Source organism: Dinoponera quadriceps, unplaced genomic scaffold (assembly GCF_001313825.1).
Source record: "Dinoponera quadriceps isolate SergipeBrazil2010 unplaced genomic scaffold, ASM131382v1 scaffold1270, whole genome shotgun sequence".
Taxonomy (NCBI): domain Eukaryota; kingdom Metazoa; phylum Arthropoda; class Insecta; order Hymenoptera; family Formicidae; genus Dinoponera; species Dinoponera quadriceps.
The window spans coordinates 526,782-546,302 of record NW_014555716.1 but is presented as its reverse complement, the minus strand read 5'-3'; the positions used below and the strand labels follow the sequence as shown (position 1 = coordinate 546,302).

Here is a 19,521-nt window from a genome sequence, read left to right as displayed (position 1 = left end):
CACCGGTCGAGGGATCCCGCCGATCGCTCCAACTTTTTCGGTTCTCGCGCGAGAGGGGGAGAGCGGAATGATCCGCCTCCGCGTAATCGGGCGAGTTTATCGCACGGACCGGGAAATCGGCGCGTTGGGATTTTTCACGCGGCCGAGATCACGGGGGGACTTTCTTCGCGCCGTGAACGAGCGCGTCGCTGCGATCGTGTCGTGTCGGTGTGCACAATCGATTTATACGCGAAATGTTGGAGGTAACAACACACCCATGATCGTGGAACAGGTTCGGGAGCGACGGGGAGGGAGGGGAGGGAGATAGACGGAGAGCGAGAATTGCCCCGGCGGAAAAATCTCCAAGTTATTTAAAGCGACTGTCCGGCGATCTAGCGCACGAATTAAACCGTAACGCTGACGAGTCATGAGAGCAATTATATGGCCGGCGCGCGGTGCATTATGTGGAAATTTTCATCGCGCCGGCGGAGCGCGAGCGTATGCGCCGTGTCCGTGTAAAAAGCGTACGCGAAGGGAAATTTTCACGGCGCGCGTATGCGAAAAACATTCGAGGCGGTCGCCGCGAATTATACTTTCACGCGGCGGAATAATCGAGTTGGCGCGCGCGACGGCAAGACGTATTCCGAGTCATTGCCCGGATTACTTTGCGCGCGCCACCGGGCAACAGCACTTGGTGGCAGCGATCCTTTCCAGTTCTCGCAATCGCGATCGACACGCGCGCCGTCCACCCGCCGCCCCCCCAGCCGCGACGCGCTCTGGAAAATATTTTGACGGCGGAGCCGCGAATTATGCCGCGCCATTGTGCATCGACGGTGGGCGCGAGAGGACGGAAGAATGTATTGCGCTCGCGACTCCTCGCGAGCGAACAAACGAGGAAGAACGCGGGGAGGAGTCGCGCTTGTTTACCCCGACTCTCTCTCTCGCGACGGTGGCGCGACTTCGTGCGCGAGCGAAGGACTTCTCGACGCCTCGGATACAAAAGCGAGATCGGCCCCGCCGGACAATTTCGACTCCGGCATACAGAGCGACTATTCATTTTCCGCGCGAAGATCACCGGGATAACCCTTTGAGACCCGGGGGAATCGCGTCTTCCTTCTCTTCGGTTTCCTCTCTATCTCGCTCTCGCCCGTTCGCGTCATCTTCGCTACCTGAAGCGACTCGGCGGGAGAGGGGGGGAGGGGGAGATAAAATCGCAGACGACACGAAGTTCGGTCGCGTTGCCACTTCACGGTCTTCGACTAAGCGACCTCTCGAAATTCCATCGGCGTACCGTACACGCTCTCCCCCGGCACACTCGCGCGGAATATTTGTTCATTATTGTCGGCAGCCTCTCGAGCAGCGCTCATTTCAACGACAAAACAGCCAGCCTATCGGAATCGTCTGAATTCAGCGCGAATGACGGTGTAGAAAAAAAAAATAAAAGAAAATAGAGAGAGAGAGTGAGAGGGGAAAAAAGACGCTGTTCCGAGAAAAATGCCAAGCTCTGCTCCGAGCTTCTGCGAAAGAAGCGATACATTGTGGCACAGATCTCGCGCGTCTGTTGCGATCACGGTCGACCACCTCGAGCTACGTTTCGCCTATTCGCGAGGTTCTCCCAGGCGGACGCGTTACGCGTATTTAGCCGAGCGAGGGGGTTAACGGGACGAAGCCGAGGTTGCCGGTTTCTGCTCTCGGTGGCAGCACAGCTTCTGCTGGAATGTCCAGGAACGCCTGGAGGACCGTAACTCGAAGAGCGTTGCACGGCATGGGCCGGCATGAGCGCGATAAGCATCGCTAGGACGAGAGAAGAAAAGGGAGGCACCGGGGAAAGAGAGGAGAGAGAGAGAGAGAGAGAGAAAGCGTGTAGGACAGTCGTTAACGAGCGACTCTGTGCGCAGAAGGCTACGCTCTCTTTCTCTTCCTCGAGCTACGCCTTTCTCCTTCTTCTCTCTTCTTATCCTTTTTTCCCTCCTTCGGCGATTCGCGAACACCGAGCAGCGCACACTGGAAAGTTCGCCGCGCGCTGAAAGATCGTTCCTGACGACACGGGGGAATCGGTAGCGGAACCCCGAGATCGCGTTACTTTCTCAGACCGGTGAACGATCGTCGTCGAGGCGCGATCGTTCCGTTCCTTTTCCCGAACTCTGACGGGTTATCCCTCCACTTCATATCTATCTAAACGTTACACCGCGCTCCGGATGTGTCAAATTGTATTACGTAGAACGACGCGGGTATATCCACCGACGGTGGAGTCGCGAAACTAGTTCACGCGTTTCCTCTCACGAAACCGCCAGCTCGGCGCCATGTCGGCGACATGAACGGGCCGCGTTTCCACCCCGCGCGTAACATCCGCGCATGTTGCGAAGCTAGGTAGGTAGGTAGCCACCCTTGGCTCGAGCGAGAGAAGGGACGAGTAGGGGTGGAAAGAGAGGACCGGGCAAGAGGAGGAGGAGGGACGGAGGTTAAAAGAAAGGGAAAAAAAGCACGAAAATTTCCCAGCTGTTCGGGCTGGCCTATCTTCCCGAAGGATCAAACATGGCGGCCGTCGGTCCTTCCCCACCGGGCGGGAGGGGGTTTCAACCCTTGCTATCTGCCTGATCGAAACTCGCAGGAGTTCACGGCGCAAGCGTGCGTGCGTGAGTGAGTGCGTGCGTGTGGAATTTCCGTGTGTGGCTCGATACGCCAACACAAAGGAGGAAGAGGACGCGACGAGGAGGAGAGAGAGAAAGCGGGCAATATGTGCCACGACTTTATTATATACGGGAGATGGGCCGCGCGCACACCCGCGTGTATACCTGGTGGCCGCCTTTTGTTTCCTCGATCGTATCTGCGCCCCGCTCTTTTCGCCGACACATCTGTGACTGGATTCTCGAGCGGTGACGCGCGCGCTAAAATGCAACATATTGTGACGGAGGCATATGCACTTCGCGCATCCCTTCCTCGGCGAGCGAGGCCCGACGTTTCTGACGAATGGCCGGACAATAAGTGGCCCATAAATTGCTTAGATTGAGATTCCACCGGGGACGAGTGAAAACTCCCTCGAAGCGATGGAGAACACACTTGAACTTCGAATGAAAATATTCACTCGGCCACTCAGAGCGGAGCATTCCGCACGAGCGAAAGGTCACTCGTGATTTGACTTTTCAAGTAGAACTTCCATCGACGTGTCGTATCGAATGGAGCATGCGGCAACATTTCTTTGATCTTTCGCGTTGACGGACCTAGAAAGAGAGAAGCAGATGTTCGGGCATCTCTCTTTCCGCTATCTATTCATCGGTTGAATCTCGTCCGATGAAAAGAGGAACGGCACTTGTATTCTCGTGAGTTGGGAACGTCCTTAACGCGTTGCAATCCGCACGCGTGTAACGTCGCGAAGGACGATTACACGCGTGACGAATAATCACGAAAAATATGATTTCTACATTACTTACGCAATGTTTGCTTCGCAAAAAAGTGCATTAAATTGTCAAGTGCCTGACGACTACGGTCTGCACGAGTCGCTGTTACCCACACGTTTTCTTGTCTCTCTTTACGTCCGTCAACACTCGTTCGATTCCACCGCGCTCGCAGTGACTGCACGTCGACGGAGGCTTCGCTCGAAGAAATTCGAAGGCGATATCAAGCAAGAGGAAAGCCATGTTTTCACTCTTCCACGACCGTCTCCGGCGCGGAATCCGCGCTCCATCGCCGTCTCGCCGGGGATTTTCTTATTCAGAGCCGCCGCTCCGCCGTTGAATAACAGATGAGCCATTTTCATAACGTCTCTCACGCGCCCCGCTCTATTGTAACACGCGGCGGCGTCGTTTACCGACGCGAACGAGGTCGGCCGATCGATCGTCCGTCCGCTTCGCCCGCGAGGACGATCGCTCGTCATTCCGCCGGGACAAGCCGCAATCGGGGGATGAATTTCGGCCCGCATGAATTTTTAATCCGGAAGCAAGCAGGGACAAGTATAAGCGGCGCGGTGAATAATGCCCGGAAAAAGAGCGCTGTCCGATGATGCTCGGGCGGTCGCGCGCGCCCAGGACGTGACAGGACGCGACGGGGAAATTACGGAGCGCCGAAAGTTGTCGCACACGTGCGTACCGCCCACTACCGCTTTTAAATCGATACATATTTTATCGACCGGCCGGCCGGCGGTTCCAGCCAGCCGGCTTGCTTTCACGCGCGGCCCGCGTGTGCGCGCGTGCACACGCAAATGAATGATGGGTGGGCGTGTCGGTTCATCATCACGTCACAATATTTGTACTCTCCGCGCGAGGGTCCTCTCTCGGCAGGACGCGCGGAACACACGATTGCCTTTGTTTAATCGGTGACAGCGAATAGATCGTTTCAGCGCGAAGGGGGTGGCCGTCCCACCGTCGTCGCGATGACCGATCTCTCCCACGAGAAATGCCGAACACCGAATACATCTCGACAGTCCCGTCTTCTCGATTTCCGGAGATCGCCGTAGCTTGCCGAGGATTCACCAATTTTCTGTATCCTTCTGTAATTACGGGCGGAAAATTCGGACTTCCCAAGGACACTTTCTTACCCGGGGGCGGATCAATTGGGATTGTAATCAGAAGAAGAGATCGAATCGTTCGCAGTGTATACTCCGCCGAATGACTCTCCCGCAGAAAACGCGTGCGAGTTTCGCTCGCTCGAGCGAGGTCCCTCTCTCTCTCTTGTTCGTGCGCAATCACAGCACCGCGTGTGCGTGCCTCATGAAAGAGAGCGCCGTTGCGATGCGCCGCGGGGAGCACGGGGGAAAGAAAGAGTAGAAAAAAAGAAAAGAACAAGAGAGAGAGAGAGAGAAGCGGCAAGAAATTACGTTGCGAGCGAGCGAGCGCGGCGTTGTTTGTAAAACTTCGTCAATTAACGAACGCATGGCGTGCGGCGCAGCGATTGTAATTACGACGGAGGAGACGACGCCACCGCGGTGAAAAACTTTTGAATCCATCAGCCTTGCTCTATCGCGCACCAAGGAGAAAGTGCAACGAGAGGGATAGTGAAACGTCAACAGCGCGCGCTTCTGCACCGGCTCGCTCTCGTTGCATCCGCGCGAGCGCGGATTACCCGGGCATGAGAGAGCTTCGCCTCGGAATGCCGTCGCCGGCTCCATTTTCTATCCGAGTCCGAGAAACGGACTCTCTCGCGCGCGAGGGTTGGCCGGCTCGTGAAAGTCGCGGTCAGCGGCACTCGACGGTGGAGGACGTACGATTTGCCGTGAAAATCTCTCTCTCTCTCTTTCTCTCTCTACCGCGGACCGTATATTTCAACCTATGTTACGCTATCGTGGTGGTTAATTAAATTAAAGGATTAATTTATTCCGTAAGAAATTCTTCCTCGGTTCTATCCGGGAGATCTCTCTAAGGAAATATAAAAATCACGAGATGTTGATCCTTAAAAATGGTTGAAACTGCTTAGAAGAGAAATTCGAACATTGAAATTTGGCTCGGCGAAATATGACGGTACAATTTCAAGGTACTATGCGTTTCTTTGGGAAACGATATCAAGATCGCTTCTAGATAAACCTTTCGAGGAAAACCGTCACGAGAGGATCTCGACGGGATCCACCGGCGACTCTTTCGCGAATGCTTTCACACGAAAGAAAAGGGAAGAAGGTAAGAAGAAGAAAGCTCGGTCGCCGTGATTTTTAGAGAGACGAATCACAGACGAGGAAGGTGTACACCGCGCGAAAGCGGACGTTTCGGCTTCCTTTCGTGATCGATTCCGGGGAATAACTCGCGAGTGTTTAGACAGATCGAATCGCAGCACCGGGAAGAGTCCGAATGATGGAAGAGGAGGAGAGAGAGAGGAGGAGGAGGAAGTGAAGGAAGGGCCGGCGGTATCGAGTTTCCGCGTCGGTACTTCGGACGAGGCTGCTCCGTCTACATAGGTGCCAAGCCGAGTCGCCAAAAATAGATCGAGTTCACACGAATTCTACGAGCCGATCGCACGAAACCTCCGGCGGCCACACTACCGTTCGTCCCTGATATCGATCGAGCGGCGTCCCGATACGCTCCGAGCTCGCAAACGCCCGCGATGATGACGAGCACGACGACGCGCGTTAGACAGGAGGAAATATCGCCTTGGCGGAAACGCGATCGGAATCCGATCTTCTTTCTTCCTTTCTTTATAAACACAAGAGCCGACTTCCCGAGTCGATATTCTGATATTACTTTGTTGATGCTCTCAAAAATAGTTCCCCATTTAGATGGCCCGATAAGACTACCACTAAAACTCTATTTTGATGATATTACAATTGTTAACTTTCCTCTTGAACCTTCAATTTTACCGATTTCTAATGCTATAAATGCTCTCGATATATCTCGATTATTCAATTCATATGAGTATTCGAAGCAATTTATTTTCACGCTGAAAACAACGGCAACGGAAATTCGAGACATCATAATCAAAGTAAAAGTAAATTATATCGTTAGAATTGAATCTATATTTTGCTAAGTTCCCGTTGTACTGTAGAATTAAAGGTTTAACATAGAGGGTTGAAATTTCGGTTCGGGTGTTTGCACATAGAAAATAAAGTACTAGACTCAAGTAAATAATTACTCCAACACCCTTCAGCAAATTTTTACTTGGATTAAGTAAATATTTTACTTGGAAAATATCTTGCTTGGATCAGGTAGACAATGCTTAACCCGGGTGAAAATTTGCTAAGGAGTATCGGAATAATTATTTACTTGAATCTACCACTTTTTTCTCCACGCAGAGATCACACACGCCACGTGGCGAGTCAGTTTCTCTTTCTCGTCGCGCGTGCAGAAACTCGCAAAAGCTCCGCGCAAAATACCGTGTTCTCGGAAGAAATTCAGGTCGATTAGATCGAGCTCTCCCGTCTCTCCGTCCTCAACGTGCCTAAAGTTCACCCTGGCCGAGATGAATTCTCCGACACCGGTTATCCGGTAAGGGAGGATGTCCTCCCCGCGTGAAAATCGTTCGACGAGCGCGCGCGGCACAGCTCTCCGTGTATTAATCAGTTGGTACAGGAAACTAACTTGACCTTGTTTTATCTTGCATTCTGATTACCGCACACGTCTACCGCGAGAAATCGCGCGCGTTGCTCCCGTATCGTTCTCGTCGCGCGTACGTACTAATTAAGTATGTGCGCCTCGCGCTCTCCTCGCGCAAGGGAAGCGATCAAGGACGCACTTTTACGGACAAGGCAATCTGACGGACGTGCGATTATTTTTTCTTCGAGACAGCTATATCGGTCATTATATAAAATTCGCTCTCCCTCTCGACGAGCGTGTATCTGTGTGTGTGTGTGTGTGTGTGTGTGTGTGTTCTCGTTATCGGCTGTTCCGTGTTCGCTGAACGAGACGCGCAAAGCTAAACGCGTGACTTTTTCCTCGTCATTTTTCCGCAGCATCGCGCGCGTTCGATCTCGACGACGGATTCGCGTACGAGCAAAGCGAACGATCGTTCTCGCGAGCCCTCGAAAGCTCATCACTCTCGCTCGAGGTCGCTCGACCTTATCATTATGTCCCCGCGAATTCGAGTCAGCTAACCTCGGTCCCTCGCGAGAAACGATCGCGCGCCTTTCGCTCGGCCGAGTCGGCGGTAATGAGGAAGCTTAGGTACTTACAAGGCGTCGTTTCGGCTTGATGAGTGGTCGGTTCTGGCCGTTCATCTTGTAATAAAGGCCGCAGGCGTTGCAGAGGTAGTGCCCGGTGCCGTCCCGTCTCCAGAGGGGTGTCGAGGTGGCGCCGCAGTTGACGCACTCGCGACCCTCTACCGGGATTGCCATCCCGACGGAAGGAAAGTCGTGTTAGTTCGGAAGGGAACGTCGTGCCCGACGGCACGCGCTCGACTACCGTGTGTATCGCTACTACCATCCGCGTTCACGCGTGAAACGCGAGACAGAGATCTGTCGTGGATACACGAGAGTCCTCTCCTTCCTCCACGGCTCGATATCCCGGTGTTTCACGCGCGAACTCGAGGGCACGTTGATCGGCCGAAGAGCGACACGGCGATCCCGCCGTCGATTCTTCCACTCGCGACTCCCCGTCGGATTATAACCGGGGATTCTCAACGTCCCGACGAATACTCTTCGCACTCTCCGTGACGGTCTTCCGTTCTAGAAATTCATTCTGAACGCCGATAGCATGAAGAGTGCGTCGTCGTTCGAAGACGACGAAACGAATTCTATCGGAAGAATCGACCGTCCGATCGGAAACGACGGCAATTTCGAGACACGGTCGTCTTCGGCGGACCAACGCGCGTCGTCTTATGGCAAGACTTTGCGAACAGTCAGGTGACTCGTGAGAGAGAACTCGCATGCAGTTGCAGACATACCATATCAAGCGATTACCAGAGCAAAAGCAGAGTCTCTTTAAGACCATGGACGTTTTGTATAGGATTCACGGATCGAACTTACGTTAGTGCGGTCGGTTAGTCCCAAGGACACTGCGGGAGAGAGAGACACAAGTGGACGTTAANGGGGGGGGGGGGGGGACGTTTCGCGATTCGTTTCTTCCGCCCGGCCGCTACGACCAGGCGACACGACGACGTCGCGCACACGCAGCTGTCCAAATTTATTTCCCACTCGTCGGCAGAAGGTGCGACGCTCGCATCAACAACTTCCGCGACGAACGCGACGAGGACCCCGAGTCGACATTTTTCTTACGTCACTTTCACGCTCTTCAGAATAATTTAAGCCTACTCAGATGGCCTAAGGACTAATAAAAACCTACTTTGACGATCCCGACACTTGTTAACGTCCCTCTTGAATTTTTAATTTCGCAGCTTTTGTAACTACCTCGAGCAACCGATTTTGACGCTGAAACGTCAAGAATGAATGTTTGTGACATCACCGAGGTCAAAGTAAATTGTATTATTAGAACTGGAATTGAACCTGCTACTTCAAGCTTTAAACACTCTCTCATCGTCATTTTTAGTTCGAATTAATTAATTCACATTATTATAGCCCTATTGTTTGCAATCAAAGCGAGCCTTCCCGTAAATAAATAAATATTATTATTATTATTTCGTTATCTTAACTCCTCATTAAGCCAAAATTTCGACTCGGGTCGTGGGTAGACGCCTCTTCGCGAGATCGACGCCGATGAGAAATAAATTTGGACCCTTGCAACGCGCCACGGGGGTGGAACGGAAAGGAGCGAAGTGAAGGTCGGGGACTCGAGGGAGAGAGGAAGGAAGGATCACTTCTCCCGAAATCCGCGTCTCTCGAATCGTCCTCCGAGCTGCGTCCTCGCCGGGCTACGACCGAGCTCTTATCGGTCGCTACTACTGAAAAGGATTCCTATTAAGCTGCGTCGTCGGGTCCGCTCGTTGGCGCACGAGAGAGACCGAATAATCGATCGCGCGTTTACGCGGTTCTACCAGATCGAGACGTGATTTCGACCGGACGTAAACCGCGCCAGAGTGGCTGTACGTCGTTGCTAGAACGATGCTCGTAAAAGCCACTCCGCTCATTATCCACGATTAGCGTGCGGCGTTGGCGAGCCCCTCGACCGACCATCGAAACATACACGCGTTTCGACGTATAACTGCTTCAATATTGAAATAAGACCCTGTCTGATACACAGTCGGTGGGAGAAGGATCGCGGGAATCCTTATTTCGACAAACTTCAGAGAGAGGAAGATTCCAACAGGGAAATTATTTTCTACGAATTACTAGAGAACAAATTCTTCCATTGAATACTGACGTATTGCGAAACTCGTTGAAAAAAAAAAGACTGCTGCAACCTTTCTTCCCACAGACTACATATATATATATATATATTCTGTTAAAAATTCCAATATATATAAATATATATTGGAATTTTTACCAGAATGTAACGTTTGGAACATAACATTCAAGTTCGAAAGAGATATCGGGCGACGACGAGGCCCGCAATCGATTGAATCCGTCGAATCCGCGCTGATTAATGACTCGACCTCGATTTAACATGAAATTCGACGTCGGCTGCGGAGTAATTTTGGCGCACGTGACGTAGGTCGCGCGTAATTGTCGACACGCGAGCGGCTCGTTTGCGAGTCCACCGGTTTGCGCGGATGAATCCATAACGGAGCAATCGAACCCGTCCGTCTTTTCCCTTCGGCTCCTCGCGAGCGTCATCGCACACGCGCCCGAGACGCTACCGAGAGCGAACTAGATCCCGGCCGTGACGGACGCTAACAGGATTCGACCGGGGTTTAACGCACACCTAATTGCCGTTTCGGTGCCCGGATCGATCCCGGAACTAATTGGAAGGACCCACCCACTCAACCGCCCGCTCACTCGAGTCGCGGTGCTTCAATTCGATTTGGGTCTTAACGTCCGGCAGATTCGGGGGTGATAACGAGCGGCCACGTCGACGACCGCCCGTCGAATCTCGATCCCTCGCGCCCGACAATAACGGGGCGCCGTTAAACGCGACGAATCTTGACCGCCCCCTCTCTTTCTCTCTCTCTCTCTTCAGAGAGAGCCGAGCGCGATCCGATTTCGATAACGTCCCGTTGCTGGTCGCCGATTAAATCCCGAGGCCCCGACTTTATTAGTTACCAATTAACATCCTCGCGTTATTCGCGTAGGCGAACACGACCGTAAACGATCTCTCCTCGATCTCTCGCCGCGATACCGAGTCGAAAACTTCATGCTGCCTTGATGTTTATAAGTTGACAGTTTGCGACCACTCGGACGGCTTATGGACTGATAAAAATCTGTTTTGACAGCAACATTTGCTCACTTTCCTCTTAATTCTACACATTTAATTTTAATGCTGCCTCGGACACCTTATTTTGATTATTAAAACCGCGAAAAAGAGAAATTTCGGGCATCGTCAAAGTCGAAGTAGCAATAAATTCTGTTGGTAATGAAATTGAACCTACTCTGCTATCTTAGCTCCTATTACGTTGCAGAACTAAAGGTTCGATGTGGGGCCAAAATTTCGACCGAGGATCGCAAAAATGAGCTCGGTTAGCGACAGAATCTGGTTGTGAGAATCGAATTTGTCTCGTGAGAACTACGGAATGTTGCATTTCTCCGGCGAAAACGCCGTTTGACCGCTCACTGTCAGATACGACCATGCTAATTTTTTTCAGTGGCGGATTCACGCTCTCGTTTCTCGAACGATGCAGGGTCGATGGAATTTCTCTCCTTCTCTAATTCTCCCTCTCCCTCAATCCGCGTCTGCACGAGCGATCGATCTCGCCGCCGTTCGCCGCCCGTCGCTTCGCGGAACGTGCATCGCCGATAATAATTTCCTCCCCGCGCGCATTTCCTTGTGTATCGATGCCCTCCGACTATCGATCCGTCCGCGATGGGCGGACAGTTCCTGACAGACGGGCGGCGACGGTGGTGGCCGATGGATATCAGCCACGAAACGTCGAGGTGACGCTCGTTTACGCCGCTCGAAATATAGTCCTCATGTCGCGAGGTGACGCGAAAATGGCTGGTCTCACCCCAACGGCGGCCGATATCGCCCCCATTTTCGGCGTCACCTCCGACCTTAACCGCCGTGCATCCACGCGGGGGCGGGAGCTCGTTAGACACCCGCGCTTCCGCTTCTGCTCGACGAGCCTTTCCCCGGATTATCCTCGCTTTCATAACACGGTAACGTACGGTTTCGGTAACGGCGCGTGTACGGCGAATTCGACTTTGAGACATTCTCGATTTTCGTAATCCTTGCGACTCGATACGAAGCGTGACGAGAGCTGGACGAATCAAGAGAGAAAGACGAGGACTCTTTTCTACGCAAAATAACAGTAAACTCACGTAAAACTTCTGTCTTAGCTCTCCTCAGGGACGAATTTGTCGCAGTAAGAAGAAAATTTCTGTCATTTTCACGTAACATAAATGACATTTGTCGAGTAACGAGACTTTTCTCCTTTTCTCGTGGGATTTTCTGATAAATGTTCACTCACAGTTCGTCGTATGTTACATGTTTGAATAAAGAACGGAAAATGAAACGTGTCACGTATGCGTCAGTATCCCTGAGAAGATTGACTTTTCCGCAATATGTCGCCGGGTATCTTTCACGGTGATAAGAAAAATGAAGCCCCGCGAGTCACGCCGTCCATCCACCTTCGCCAAGTGTTTTACGACGTTCATCGCGGCCCGGGGAGGTGTACCTATTGTTCATCGCGGAAACAACGGGCGAGGAGGTATTTAGGGCCGAGCCGGGCCGGTGGTCGTTGGAGCGCGAAGAAGATCGGACGGAGAGGAGGAAGGAAGCCGCTTCTCTGTCCCGTGCCACTTCTGTCGAGACAACGGGACGAGTTACAATTCAGCACGAGGCAAGAGCGCCGTTCCGTCACGAAATTCGCGTTGGCCCACGACTACCCCCCCNCCCCCCCCCCCCCATTATTCCTTCTTTCTTCCCGCGTTAATTGCGCGCCGTTCCTCCGTGATCTCCGACGCCACCGTTCGAAGCTAACGGGATTTCCCGCGAAGTTCCCGCTCCCTCGTTTCCCTCGCGACGAGGACCGTCGACCGATTAACAACCGACACCCCGAGTCGAGATTTCGGCCCTATGCTGAACCTTTGCCTTTCCACACACAATAGGGAGCCAAGACAATTAAATGGATTCAATTTACATTCTGATATAATTTATCAACATCCACATTGACCTCGGTGATGTCTTAAATTTCCGTTCTCATTGTTTCAGCGTCAAGATGGACTGTTCGAGGTAGCATCGAAACGAAGTCTGTAGAAGCCAAAAGTTCGGGAAAGAATTGTGCACCAAGTGTGGTATCGTCCGAATCTTTCACCGGTCATTTAAGTAGACGCGAGCTATCCCGAAGAGAGCGAACGTAACCTCAGAATACCAACTCGGGACTCGGATATCCGCAAGGATTTACGGCCGATGCGTTGTTCATCGTTAACCGTCCTTTCTCCCACCTGACGTTGCCGTATCAATCGCCTCCAGCCGAACACGATCGCGGTCTCGCTCGTCGGAGAGCCAGGGAATCCCGAGAGAAGATCCTCCGATATCCTTCGAGTTTTTCGCGTTTCGTCACGACTCCTTTTCACCGCGGCACGCACGAAGGATATTTGCCAATCCCGTCCGCTTCTCGCGAGAAGCGCGTTGCCCAATCGAGCCGGCGATCTCGACGCGCACCTGCCTACAATAAGATCGCGGAAGCCATTTTTCGCGGCCTTCTCACGGGCGATTTTCCTCGCGGCCGATCGGTAGGCGTCGCTAAGCCGCGGGTGCCGTCCGTCCGTGGCTTCTCTCCTTCGTCATCGAGAGCGAGCGAGCGCGCCGTCGCTGATGTGTGTCGTAAGTCGATTCAATTAGCGGGCTTCCATGGCGCGAAGCCGGGGGCCATTGTTCCCGGAATTGGGATTTTTACCACGCCGCCGTTGCCGCCACCGCCGCCGGAGAGCCACCGGCTATTATTACCGCAATCAGCGTATCCGGCATTTTTCAACCGTTTCTCGTTTCCCCCCGTCGCGACCTCCTTCTTCTCCGTCGGCCTCTTCGTCTGCTCCGACGACGACGGCAACGCTGTGCGAGCGTGTTATCGCAGAGCGAGCGAGCGCGCGCTATAATTTGCCCAAAGTTCGACGATCGCTCGAGGTGACTCGTATATGTCCGCCGTGCAACTGCGATCCTCGATTCGCAGTGAGCGACGATCGCACGGCGACTTTTCGCGACAAACCGCGATCTGCTCGCGCGATGTGAGAAGAAAAAAAAAATTAACGTGTCGGCGGGAGCACGCCGAAAAATGGTCCGTGGACTCTTTGAGAGGGAGCTTTGCCGTGACAAAAACAAAAACGCAGCGATAGCCACACCACATCGAAAAAAAACCTGTGCTCTTTCGTGTTTGGCGCGTGTGTACGTGTGTGTGGTGTGTGTGTGGAATGTTTGGAGAATCATCGATGGGAGTGAGGTCGCGACACTTTTACTTCGACGAACTTTGGCACGTATCGGAGGTATCCAACAGGAAAAATTACCCCCCGAGAATTATTTCTACGATCGTTATTATTACATTAATTACGATATTAATTTTATATATGATTATGATTTAGAGAACAAGTTTTCCGTTGGATAACGGATATGTAGCGGAAATTCGTTGGTACAAAAAAACTGTTGCAACCTTTCATCCATTGACTACGTACAGATTGTGACATATATGTGTGTGTGTACAGGATTGTATATAAATGTGTAGATATATATATGTATCGTATATATCGTGTGTCATACATCTCGGTAAATCGGGTGTGGTGCTTGACGCTCGCTCTCTCGTGGGTGCCACGCAAAAAACACATCAGTGAGGCAAAATACAAAAAACCACAGAGTTCAGTGCCTCCCTCTCTCTATTGTGACACAGCTCGTTCAAAAAACGAGAGAAACGGGTGGAAAAAAACGGTGTTCTGAACGAACTGTAAGCGTAAGACGACCGCCACCGAAAGCTCACGGTTAAAATAAAGGGAAGAGATTCAGGAAAGAAGACAGAATGAGATAACCGAAATTGCCGGTGATTTTCGCCCCACCCGCGTCCCATTGTCCGTCTGCAATGTCCAGCCGGTATTCCAGTTGTTAGAGGGAGAGCGGATATGCCGAGCGGACAATGAACGAACGAGGACGCAGGCGAAACGAAAGTGATCGCCGAGAGACTTAAGGAGCCTCTAAAATTAAATCGAACCACAAAACCGATGAGAAATTCAATCAAACACAACACGGGAGAAGTAAAGTTAGAAAATCAGGAACTGAAACGTGTACTGGCGTCGATTACGTTCGTAATTTACATACCAGTCTGACACAATATACATATATCGAATCTCGCGACACGATGCTCGAGAGTGAGACGGAACAAGACGCGTTCGATATCTTTTGATGCCGATAATCGACGCCGGTGCTAAGAAGCGGAACTAAGGATGCCAGAAGCAAACCATTACGCATGAATAAACCAAAGTAAAACAGGGAACGGAAGCAAACAAGAGAACAGAGACACACCAACGTGTCGCCCAAACGAGAAGAAAAAAAAGAAAGGAAACATTACTCGGCACCTGGAGGCGCAGTTGAGAAACCAACGAAACTCAATACACCAGATGAACCCGCAGGAAAGAAACGAAAATGAGAAAGAAATAGAGACAGAATTAGAAGAAGAAGGAGGAGAAGAAGAAGATGATGATGAACAGAAAGAACCGTGACAGCAGGCGTGCCGCTTACCGGCGGACGTCCTCGACTTGTTCCTCGGCTTTTGCTGCTGCTGCTGCTGCGCGGACGGCGAGCCCGGCGTGTTCCCGTGCGCGGCCGCGTGACCGACTAACAGCTTCGTGTCGGCGCCTCCGACGCCGGTTACGCCGGTCGCGTTACCGGCGGCACCGGCGGCGTGGTGACCGAAAATACCGGCGACGGCACTGCCGTTGTGCGGATTGTGGGACGACGCGACGGCGGCGGCGGCGGCGGCGGACGACGACGACGACGACGCGCCGTGATGATGATGATGGTGGTGGTGGTGGGTGGGGTTGGGATACTGCAGGTGCTGGTACATGTTGTAAGCGGACGCGGCGGGGTCGTACTGCGAGCCGGAAGTGGCATGGTGGCTGTTGGAGGCCGCCGCGGCGGCGGCCGCGGCCGCGGCCACGGCCGCGTAACTCTCTCTGCAGGGTGAGACCGCGCCGCCGCCGCCGCTGCCGCCGCTGCCGCTACCACCGCCGCCGCCGGCAGGCACGCCGTTGTTGCTCTGATACGCGTCCTGCTGCTGCTGTTGCTGCTGCTGTTGCGTGGCGCTCGCCTGTTGGCTGCCGGCCGTGACATTGCCGGACTGGTTATTACCTTCTCGCTGCTTCACCTGGCCGGACGAGCCGTTCGTGCCGGCGGGCCCGTTGCTGCCGTTGTTGGTACCGTTGTGCTGCTGATGCGGCGGCGAGGGCGCTCCATGGTGGTGGCCGAGCATCACCGTCGGCTTGATGTCGCATGAGCCGGCGCCGGACGCGCCCAGGGCGTCCTGGTGATGCATGAAGGCGCCCATCGCCGCCACGTGCGCCACCGCCGCTTGGTACTCGCTGGTGGTGCCGCCCCCGAGGCCGGACAGCGGGTTGCCGCTGTTGTTGTTGTTGTTCGCGCTCGTCGAGTTGTTGTTGTTGTTGTTGTTCGTGCTGGAGGTCGTGCTGGCGGTTATACTGTCCGGCGTGGCGTCCTTGGGCGGTGTCGGCGGAAAGGAGAAGAGGTGGTGTCCCGCGCCGCCGTGACTCGACAGGCTGCCGGTGGTCGCCGGCAACGACGATCCCAGCGGACTCTGCGGCTTCTCGTCGCTCACGCCGCCACCCGCGGTCGTCGTGGTCGCCGGGAATCCCCAGGGTGTCTTCGAGGTGTCCGCGGTGCCGCCGGACAGCCACGGGTGGAGCACCGAGCTGTGAAAGTGCGGCCGGCAGACTTGACTGACTGGGCCGCTCGACACGCCGCTGCTCGACATCCTCGCTGGAAAAGGAAAAGCAAAGCGGAACGTGGCGCGTTAGTCGTTGAGTTACCGGAAGTGACGCTTGCGAAATGGTAATGCGTTATTAATTGCTTAAAAGAAAGCGCTCGGTATTTGTGTCTGTAATTACGCACCTAGCGAAGTAATTACGGTAGGAAAATAAAGACTCTTGCAGTAAGTGTGATTACCACAAGTAACCGGTGTAATGTTGGCGATAACGTCCGTGCGCGGATTCTATCCGATGCTGTTCTCTAAGCATGGTAACATCGAACACTTCCGATCGGAAGTATCGCTCGTGACTGTCGACGATTCCCCGAAGCGGCGGTCGCGATGCACGAATGTTTCAAAGGAAGAGAGCTACGAATCGCACGATGCTGCCAAGCAGTCAATTGTCGCCGTAATCTACCACCATAAACGTCTCTAAAAACTCCACCGTGTGATTCACGCTCGGAGAGATCGAGCGATTTCCGCTTCTTCATCCGCGCGCGACACGTCGCTCGTCCGGAAACGCGAGTACAGACGACGACCACGTCGTTCTCTCGCCGCGAGGAAGAACCTGATTCGTGCGTGCTCGGAATGATCGGGTTTTATGTCGATCGTAAAGACCACCTAATTGCGGCGGACGTCTTTATTAAGTGCGAGGCCCACTTGCACGGGGTGTGTTATGGGTGTTCTTCCTCTCGTCCTTATAGGCGAACTCGTCGTCTCTCTCTCGGCCTCGAATCGCCATCGGCGACTCTCGTCTTGCGCGCGATAAAGCACCGACTTACCCGCGCGTAATTAGTTCTTCATTAGCGACCTTAATTTCGCCGTACTGCGTGGCCGCTCGTGACGCGCCGACGAGATCGCGTCGCGTGCATCCCGGCTAGACGACGAGCGACGTCCGTTCGCGTTATCGCGCATATCGACAAGAGGAGAACGCGAAACGACGACTCGGGGAACGGTACCCGCGACGCAAATTGCGACGGAGCGCACGAATCCGAGCGGAGTGTCTCGCGTGTGGAACTCGCGAGCGAGTAATGATTCGCGATATCGCCGTGAACTTTTCATTGCCGATAATAGCCGCTTTATTTCAGGCTCGTGCGTTTTTCTTTTTCGCGTTAGGCTGGGAGGTCCGGCCGTAAAGTGTGTTCTACAGGGTTCACGTGACAGAACAGATGTTCAGCGACCGGGACGATTTCTGAAGATTGAAACGCCCTGAATAACCGAGTCGAACCTTTGATTCTATAGCAGAGTAGAAGTTGGAATAGAGAAATAGGTTCGATTTAATTTTGACGATGTAATTTGCTTCCACTTTGGCACCGATGCTCTCTTAAATTTCTGTCTTCGCGGTTTCAACGTCGAAATAGATTCTTCAAAACGGCGTTGAAATGAAATCTGTAGAATTCAAGAGGCAAGATGACACGTGTATCGTCAATATAAACGGAAATAAATTAGGCTCGATTAACACGTTCATTGCCAATCACGCGATATCGCGTGATGCGAGTTCTCGGCCAATCACGCATTATCGCGTAATAGATATTTAGAGTACATAAATCCTATGTACATAATAATAAAAGCATATAAATAATATATTAACTTATTTTGAGCACAATAAAAACTAAATAAAAAAATTTTTTAAATACGAAATTCCAATTCTCAGCTTGGCAATGAACGTGTTAAAGACTCATATTCTCATATATAAGCAAGAATGTATGATCTTGAAGATGAAACTTGCTTATATGAAGAAATTCTATGTAGTCTTACCGAAAGTATCATATTCTTGTTGTACGAGAATAATTTTCACGAATTAGATGAACAAATATTGGTTAGAAGGAGCGATGTCTGTTCAAACTGATACAATTCTTAGCTTGAAGATATCGTTCTTTCTATTCAATATTTTTTCCTTTGAATTCATGAGGATTCTTCTTAAATAAAAAGAATATGATATGTTTTTCGTAGAACTGTATAGAATTTCTTCACGTATGCAAATTTTATCTTTACACAAGATTATACATTTTTGCTTCCATATGAAGATACAAAGTCTCGAATTGATACTAATTTTTTTTCCGTATAGCTTTTAATTAGTCTATAGGCCGTAACTAGGCGCAAACTATCCTTAATAGCGTCAGAGTAGCGTCAAAATTTCGATTCACGCGGCTATTTTCATATTAGAAAAACATCCTACGCTTCCTATCTTTAATATGAAGGTAATAATACTGCCATCTGATAACCCGACGTGCGATATCGGAAATTAGGGGGCGACGTTCGCGCGAGGCCAAGATGGCCGGGCAGTTCTGCGATGATACAGCCACCTCTGTCATTAAAAGCGGTAAAGAGAGCTCATAACGCATCAAATTAATTATCCCCGGTTATTATTCTACGACGACGATGACAATGAGCACCACAATGTCGGTCCACCTAATTAACCGATCCCCATCTTTTCCCGTCAGCCAGGAAGGCGCAGCGTTCTTAATGTCCGTGCAAATTTGCGGATGCACATTGTTGCCGGCGAATGCCAGAACGTGCATGCGACGCATGCAAACCTGCTTACTTGCTAGACTGGCCGAAGCGGCCGGTCGATATATCGAGTGGTTCTTGCCGACGCCGTTCCGCCACCTTCAACGGCATACGCTGATAACAAGAGGGTGTGTTTTGCCAAACCGCGTTTCGTCTTCTCTCCCCTTCCCTCTCTTTCTTCAACTGTCTTTGGACTCTCCGCTATGACCGTCTCTCTCGAATCACGGGCGTCGATTTTAAATCAACAAATAGATTAATTAATTCTGGCCCCCGAATTTCTCTCGATGGAAATTGGAAAAAAAAAGGACGGGAGCAGCTTCCAGCAAGCTGCGCCGCGTTTCTTTCGCGAGCCTGGATAAATTTCACGATTTCCAGTCGATCGCAAATTGGAAACGTCCGTAGAATGAGATTCGAGGGGAAGATACACACGAGCCGGGCGCGTTGCAAATGGCGCGGCGTCGCGGAAAGTCGCAGTCTAAATTTAGAGAAGCGCGAAACACAATATTACGAATACAGCGAAGCGGCGGCGCAGCGCGGCGAGATGAGCAGCTGCGGCTCTGTAATTAATCGGAGCCAACGATGGCCTGTCTGTAATTGGATCCACCGCTGCATTACGGCGCAGCCGCGATGAAAAGTAAACAAGCTCTACGTGCAGCTATGCGCGCG

The 19,521-nt window shown here is 52.1% G+C and overlaps 1 protein-coding gene across 1 annotated transcript in view; it reads right to left on the bottom strand.

Annotated features, from left to right (window-relative positions):
• Positions 1-19,521, bottom strand: part of LOC106745208 (GATA-binding factor C-like) — an 88,019-nt gene that overhangs the window by 56,810 nt on the left and 11,688 nt on the right. The window contains exons 2-3 of the mRNA XM_014620576.1: positions 15,714-16,358; positions 7,568-7,713 (exon numbers count right to left, since the gene is read on the bottom strand). Of these exons, the coding sequence (XP_014476062.1) occupies positions 7,568-7,713; positions 15,714-16,358 (791 nt within the window). The remainder of the gene's footprint in view (positions 1-7,567; positions 7,714-15,713; positions 16,359-19,521) is intronic.